The sequence below is a fragment of the Parasteatoda tepidariorum genome, chromosome 10, assembly GCF_982258835.1.
Source record: "Parasteatoda tepidariorum strain Cologne lab strain chromosome 10, Ptep-v5.0, whole genome shotgun sequence".
NCBI classification, from domain to species: Eukaryota; Metazoa; Arthropoda; class Arachnida; order Araneae; family Theridiidae; genus Parasteatoda; species Parasteatoda tepidariorum.
The window spans coordinates 99,566,285-99,574,415 of NC_141764.1; the positions used below are offsets into that span (position 1 = coordinate 99,566,285).

The 8,131-nt window shown below is 38.4% G+C and overlaps 1 protein-coding gene across 1 annotated transcript; it reads right to left on the reverse strand.

The window, feature by feature from the left end:
• Positions 1-3,065: 3,065 nt before the first annotated feature.
• LOC147803154 (uncharacterized) lies at positions 3,066-5,130 on the reverse strand. Its single transcript, XM_087153492.1, has one exon. The coding sequence runs from the start codon at positions 5,128-5,130 to the stop codon at positions 3,226-3,228; it is 1,905 nt and encodes a 634-aa protein (XP_087009618.1). The 3' UTR covers positions 3,066-3,225.
• Between the last annotated feature and the right edge of the window lie 3,001 nt (positions 5,131-8,131).

The window sequence follows — 8,131 nt, forward strand, 5'->3', positions numbered from 1 at the left end:
CCCCCCTGTTCATGTTGTGGCTGTGTTGGCATGGGGGATTTAAGATCCCCCGCAGCACCGCTGCCGGTAACTGCGACTGATCCGGCCAACGCCCCAGTTGCCGCAATCCCCCTTACGAAGGGATGCGGAGGCGCTCTGAAAAGAGCACCCCCGGGGTTGGTAGGAGAAACCGGATCCGGGTGAGTGTGTTGGCTTGCAGAATCTCCTCCGCTCGCTTCTTCTCCCTATACGGTGGGGGGGGCGGCAGTGATGCGATCATTTGCTCCTTTCTTCCTTCCTTCATCTTCATCCTTTCTCCTCCTCATCTCTGATGCAGGGGCGGCGCTACCTCGAAGTTGGGCGAGTGCCTTCTTCTTGGCGTGGCTACTCCTCTTCATAATGAGGGCGTAGTTGTCCTTCTTTCTCATCGTATCAAAAAACTCGAGGGTCGAATCAATGATTCTCGTGGAGCTCAAAGAAAAACGGTCTGGTCTCTAAGAAACCAAAACCGAAAGTCGTGTGCGGGGCGCACCTTTTTGGCGCAATATAAACTCGGAGTGAATGTCGATTGAGATCGACCAATAGGAAAGCAGGTGGGCGGGGCTAAACTAATATATATTGCGCTCAAAAAAAAATGGGTGCTCATCACCACCATTGGTCCAGTAGTGAGCGTAGGGTCATTGGCTGAAGCCGAGAGTAAGTCGCGATTCGAAACTCACTGCTGCTTAACAGTTGCTCTGTCCCGAATCGAGAGTAGGGCAAGCACACTGTACCATGTTACGACCTGAATTGAGAGTAAGGCGTAACCCGACTCAACTTTAACTTTTTTCAGTTACACTGTCCTGAATTTAGAGTAAGGCAGGTATACTGTATTTTCATCATATTATGTCCTGAACTGAGAGTAAGGCATAATACATCAAATTAACTGCTGTCTACAGTGTTTCACTGTAGATTTTAATTCCACTCCTACAATATCTACAGTTTTCAAACAAGACCTTCAACTAACTTCTACTTGCAGTGCTACACTGTCCTGAATCGAGAGTAAGGCAGGTACACTGTAAATTAAATCTTAAATTCACTTAAAATCAATATCTTCTTACTTCTACCTCAAGATCAGCAGCCAGCGTGCTCAGCCAATCACCGGGCAGCTAACATCAGACCACGCCCACACCTCCTTTTCTTCTCTCCTGCCATTTCCGATGCTACTATTTCAGATATAACAATTCATATGGAAAGGTAAAAGGCCCCTTCGGGGCCTAAACGCCTTGTCAAATTTGTGATGACGATGACGATGGGTGCTCATAGGATTCCAGCCTTAGACGTCGTGGGTGAAGGATCTGTTATATCCTAGCTCCCACAAGAAGCGATCCAGCGCGGATACCCCGTTCTTTACGCGGACTCCGCGACGAAGTGCTCGGTAGCTACCTAGGCCTGACGACCTGAACTGAGAGTAGGGCGTCAGCGCTTCCTTCAGATTGCTGCAGTGCTCCGAATTGAGTGTAGGACGCTGCAGTATTTCCACTTGTTCCAGAGCTTTTATGCTTTTTTTTTGTGTGTGACCAGCGTCTCGGGTAAGTATTGACCGACTAGCAGTGGAAACCCTAAGCCCTAACTGCTGCCCGGTGTCAACGAAGCTGCTAGGAGGTGTTTGGTTTTCTTCTGGGTGGGACCAGTAGGATACTGCTTGACTCCACATGAGCTTTAATGATACGGAAATTTTAATTTCGGAAAATGTCTCAAATTTAGACGCAAATTTAATTTCGTCAGGCTTAATATTCCCCGGCTCCTCGAGTATGGAAGTGTCGGAAATTGAGTCCGCTAAAGGCCCTTCTGAGGGCCACCAACTACCCGCAGCGATTCCGATCGGCGCTTCCAATACCATAGGAAAAGTTAGTGTTAAACTAGGAAAGGAATCAGATTCCTTAGAACTTCTACTAATCGCCCCCGATAAGGAATGCGATATAAATGAACTTAGAAAGGACTCTAATAAAATTACGAATTACTTCGAATCAAAGGCAAGCGACGAATCGCAAAAAACTCTGATAGGACTCCTAAATGGATATATCAACAAACTAATCACAGAAAATGAGAGGATTAACATAAGATTAGATAAGATCGCTAAGGAAAATAGAGACCTAAACGATCGATTATTAGAACTCGGCACGAAAAGACCAAAGGATAACAAAAATAAGGCAATCAAAAATGCCCCCCTCCCCCATTCCCAATTAAAAAAGTAGGGAAAGCGATACAAAATGCTAAGCTAAATTTTGCTAGCAATAATAAATTCCAAATCTTGGATGAAGAAGACGAAAATAGTAGCATGGAAACTGAAAATTTTCCTCCCCCCCCCAAGGCCAATAAGAGAAAGAAAATCGACATCGATGACTCCGAGCTATCTGAGGAAGAAAACCTCGAAATTACAAATTTGGACAATCAAGTTCCTTTTACGGAACCCAAGAAACACTCGAAGATTCCGCCAATTGTCATTGTTGACAAGGACTTCGTATGGAAAACATTCAACGAAAGAATGAAAAACCAGAATATTACTGACTACGAAGGGAAAAGCGTCGGCGAAAGACTGACCATAAAGCCAAAATCTATAGATACATACAGGTCAATCATCAGAGACCTAAAAAATCTTAAGAAAAAAGACTCAGACAAAGATATTGAATACCACACTTTTATGCTCCCAGAAGAAAAAATGATCAAAGTAGTGATTAGAGGTCTACGTAAAGAAACCGACACTGAGGACATTCAAAAAGCCCTCATGACCGAATATAATATCACCCCCGAAAACGTCACCCAATTTACGAAAAGGGTAGAAGGAAACAAAGTAAACATCCCTCTATTTTTAGTTACTCTAAAGAGAAATGAGCAAAATAAATGCATATACCAGATCGAGTTTCTCGATCGTATGAAAATAAAAATAGAAAACTACAAAGGAAGAGGCAAAGGGCCCACCCAATGCCATCGCTGTCAAAAATTCCTTCACACTCAAACTGGGTGCAACCACGATCCCAGATGCGTGAAATGCGGAGAAGGCCACCTTACGCAATCATGCCCAAGAAAATCAGATTGATTGATTGATGTAAATTTTGGCGCAAGAGCCATGGTTTGGCTATACCGCGCCCAAACCTAGGTAAAAATTACTGTAGCTTTGTTAAAATCAGAACAATTAGGTTGAAATGAGCAACTTGTTCAAAATTAAAACTAATTTAAAATTTGTCAACTAGGTTATATCTAGAACTAAATCAAATTGTAAAATCCGATATGTTTGATGTACAGAATTAAATTAGGATGAGATGTGTCTCCAAGTAAAAATGATAAAGTCGGAAAGTCACAGTTAAAGTACTGTCGTCTTTTAGATTTAAATTTCATACACTGGGTCAGAAAATGTTTTACTGTAAGAGACTCTTTGCAAAAATTGCATTGTGGAGGTGCTTTATTTAAAATTAAATATTTGTGTGTCAAGCGGGTGTGCCCAATGCGTAGTCTGTTGATAAGTACCTGGGTTTTTCTGTTGTAGTTAGTCAGTGGTGCAAATGGTTTAATATCTGGTTTGATCTCATGTAATTTGTTGTTTATTTCATTATTCCAGTTGGTCTGTCTGAGTTGGGTAAGAGTGTCTGCCACTAAATTTCGAATGTCAGGTAAACAGTGTGGTTTATTTGTAAGATTGTGTGTTGACTTGGCTATTGAATCAGCTTTTTCATTACCTGGAATGCCTACATGTCCCGGGATCCAAACAAATAGTATTTCAAAGCTATTGTTACTGAGGCTTAAATATGTATTTATTATATGATGTATGATAGAGTGAGGTTTATTGTCAAGATTCTTAAGTGCATCGATGCAACTTTTAGAATCAGTGAAAATCAACCATTTTTTGTACAGTTGCCTAGAAATAAACTGAAGAGCAAGTAAAATAGCGTTGCATTCAGAAGAAAAAACGGAAAAGGCGGAATGTAGCTTCTCTGAAATTACCTCTGAGTCACACACAACGGCGCTGGCAGCATGATTATCAAATTTAGAGCCATCAGTATAAATTGTACGAAAGTCATTAAAATGCTGTAAAAAAGCATAAAATATTTGTTGATATATAACTGGAGACGTTTCGTCCTTAGTCAAACCTTCAAAAATATCGAAAATTTTAACTTTGATGTTATTCCAAGAAGGAATAAGTTCTGCAGTCTCTAAAACATTAAAATCTTCTAAATATAAATCAGTCAAGAGTTTTTTCATCCTTAATCCAAAAGTAGGAATTAAGGCAGGTCGGTTGCTAAAATGTGTAGAACATGATGGTGTTAAAACATGAGAGTATAATGGATGTGAAGGATGACATTTTATATGAAAGTAAAAGTTCAGAGACAGTTTATTTCGCCTCGAACTAAGAGAAGGTTCGTTATACAATGCATATAAGCTACTAATAGGTGATGTGCGAAAAGCTCCTGTGGCAATTCTGAGTCCCTGATGATGGATGGTGTCCAAATACTTTAAAACAGACTTTCTAGCTGATCCATAAACAATAGCCGCATAATCAAGTTTAGAACGGATTAAAGTGTTATGTATTCTAAGCATGGATTGAGTATCTGCCCCCCATGATGTATTTGCAAGTACTTTTAAGATGTTTAATTTTGCATAACAGGATTTTCGTATGTTTTGTATGTGAGCTGAAAATGTTAATTTAGGATCTAGTGTTACACCCAAAAATCTCGTTTCTTGAACAATAGGAATTTGTGCATGATTAATGTATAACTCTGGATCAGGGTGAATTCCTCTCTTTCGGCAAAAATGAATGCATGATGTTTTAGAAGATGAAAAGGTAAAACCATTGAGTTCAGCCCATTGTATAATTTTGTTTATCGAAAGTTGTAGTTGCCTCTCAATTGTGCGCATGCATGAAGCTCTACAAGTCAAACGGAAGTCATCTACAAATAACTCTCCATTGACTGTATTTGGTAGAATAGATAAAAGCTCGTTTATTTTGATGAGGAACAACGTTACGCTAATAACGCTTCCTTGTGGAACTCCTTCAAGCTGGTTAAAATTATCGGATAAAATTGAATTGATACGTACCTGAAAAGTCCTGTCAGCTAAAAAGTTCTTGATGAAATGAAACATGTTTCCTGAAATATTATATTTGATCAAGTCCATTAGAATACCATGTCGCCAAGTTCTGTCATATGCTTTCTCAAGGTCAAACAACACTGTTATGAGATGTTGTTTTTTGAGGAAAGCTAATCGTACTTCAGTTTCGAGATTTTGTATATTGTCGATAGTTGATCGGCATTTTCTAAAGCCACTCTATTTATTATGATAAATATTTTGGATTTCCAAGAATTGTACGAGTCTATTATTAATTATTCTCTCAAGTAGTTTGCAAAGACAGCTAGTTAATGCTATTGGTCTGTAATTGGATGGGTTTTTAGTATCTTTACCAGGTTTGGGGATAGCTATTATGATAGATGTTCGCCAAGAAGATGGAAAGTCTCTCTCCAACCATATTTTGTTAAATAGTTTTAAAATTACTTGAAGATCAGTATCTGAAAGGTTTTTCAGCATATAATTATGAATATTGTCAGGTCCTGCAGTTGTAAGTCGGGCTACACTGAGAGCGGATTTTAATTCAGAGAATGTTATTGGACAATTATATTCATTAAGCGGATAATTTGGTGGCTTTAAAGGTATTTTTTCGATTTTATTTTTGTGAGATTGAAATTTTGACGAATAGTTGATTGGATTTGACGAGTTGCTGAAGGTTTCGGCTAGAACATTTGCTATATTTTTAACGTCACATATTTTGTTGTTGTTTATTTCTAAATGAGGGATAGATTGATTTTGATAATGACCTGATATGGATTTAATTTTTCGCCAAACTTCACGGGATGTGGTGCTGCTATTTATGTTCGATACATATTGTATCCAAGAATTCTTTTGGCTTCTTCTCCTAATATTTCTGGCTAGGGCTCGTGATTTTTTGAAAATAATAAGATTTTCGATGGTGGGAAACCTGCGAAATGTTCTCCACGCTCTTTTCTGTGCTTTATGAGCGGAGCTGCATTCCTGGTTCCACCAAGGTTTAGGGTACCTTAGGAGATTACCAGTAGTGCGCGGTATAGATTTCTCTGCAGCAGCCAGAATAGCATTAGTAATTGATGTTGTAGCTTCGTTGACAGAGTTATTGACTAAATCATCATTTAAATTAACTGAATTTCGGAATAAGGTCCAGTTAGCACGTTCAAACTTAAATTTAGGTGATGCGGGAAGATTCCTTTGTCCAGATCCAGTAATAGATAGAAGTAAAGGGAAATGATCACTCTGACCTAAATCATCGTGAACATTTAGGTTCAGTAAGGTATAAATGTTGGGACTGCAAATAACTAAATCAATAGAATGATATGTTCTGGATGGAAAGTGGAAATGAGTTATTTGATTGCTATTCAGTAAACACAGCTGATGATCATCTATTAATTTTTCAATTTGTGAACCCCGAGCGTTAATATCTTTACTTCCCCAAATAGTATTATGACCATTAAAATCTCCCAATAAAACATAAGGTACAGGTAACTGATTTATTAAATTGTCAATGTCTAATTGTGAAATATGTTCGTTTGGGGGAAGGTAAACAGAACAGAAAGTTATAAGCGAATTTATTGTTATTTGAGCGGCAACTGCTTGAAGGTTTGTTTGAAGATTGATACTTGAAAATGGATAACTGTTTGAAATGAGGAGAGATACGCCTCCACATGCTTTATTTCCAATAATATTGTCTTTTCTTATGTGAGAGAATTTTCGTATAGTAGCCGTATGAGTTGGTTTAAGAAATGTCTCTTGTAGAGCAATGCACGCGGGATTATACACCTCTATTAAATTTTTAATGTCCGAACAGCTTGAATAAAATCCACGACAATTCCAGGTTAAAACTTTCCTCTCCATTATCTTTTAAGTTTTAATTTTGATTTTTTGGGAATGAGGTTAGCTGGCGTTTCTAACCCTTCATCTACTTGCATTTCTGGTACTGGCGAGTCATTTGTATTATCTTCATCTGTACTCATTGCGTCCGAAAGCAACTGCTTGTCTTGCTGAGTACCATTTAACTGTTTTTGACGGAATTTAAATTTATTTTGTCTGCTTTTCGGGATGTATGTATGTTTGCTAAAACTTGAAGGTTGAGATAATTTTTTATGCAAAGCATTTACTATTTGAGGAGTTAATTTTAGATATTTGTTACTTTCTGTATTGTTTGGAGCTTTAGATTGAGTTGATGTGGGTTTTGAAGTGCTGGGTGCTTGTTGAGTAACTTGGGATGCCGTTGATTTCGATTTAGTAGATGTTTGTCTTGGCTTCAGAATTTTTAATTTCAAGTTTTGCGCATCTAATTCAGCTATGTAATATTGTGTTCCTATTGATTTTGTTGGTTTTTTGGCAACAACTGCTGCACATGAAACGTTAGGTATTGGTTGGGAGCCTAGGAGTTTCGCTTTAGCTTCGAAATAGGTCAGATTTTGTGTAACTTTTATATTTAGGATTTGTTTCTCTTGTTTCCATTTTGGGCAAATTCGAGAGTTTGCAGAATGGGGTTCTGAACAATTTATGCATTTTTCGGGAAGGTTACATGTTCTAAAAGTGTGGTCAGGTAGGCTACAGCGTGAGCAAGTTTCTTTTCCTCGGCAGTTACTAGTTGAATGACCGAATTTTTGACATTTAAAGCAGCGTATTGGATTAGGAATATAAGGGCGGATTTTACAGTTGCGATAACCGGCTTTGACATCATTAGGTAATTGAGCAGTATTGAATGTTAATATTAGATGTTGAGTATTTATTATCTCTGTACCTTTTTTAATTGTGATATGGCGCGCGTCAATAACACCTTGGTTTGATAGTCCTTCTAGGATTTCTAGGAAAGGACTGGAGGGCTTTATCTGAAATTACACCTTTAGAAATATTCAATGTATTATGAGGTGTGACTGATATGGGTATGTTGCCTATAATTTGTGTTTTTAAGAGTGAAGTAGTCTGTTTTTCAGAGATAGTTTCCACTAGTAAATCACCTGAGGGGAGCTGTTTAACATGTTTGGGATTGCCTATTGATGATTCAAGAGACTTTTGGACAAGAAATGGGGATACATTAGATAGTTTTTTTTCGGTTGAGCTC

Bases quoted from the DNA above. Each gene is read 5' to 3' on its own strand.
- LOC147803154 (XM_087153492.1), bottom strand. From the start codon at position 5,130: ATGGACTTGATCAAATATAATATTTCAGGAAACATGTTTCATTTCATC.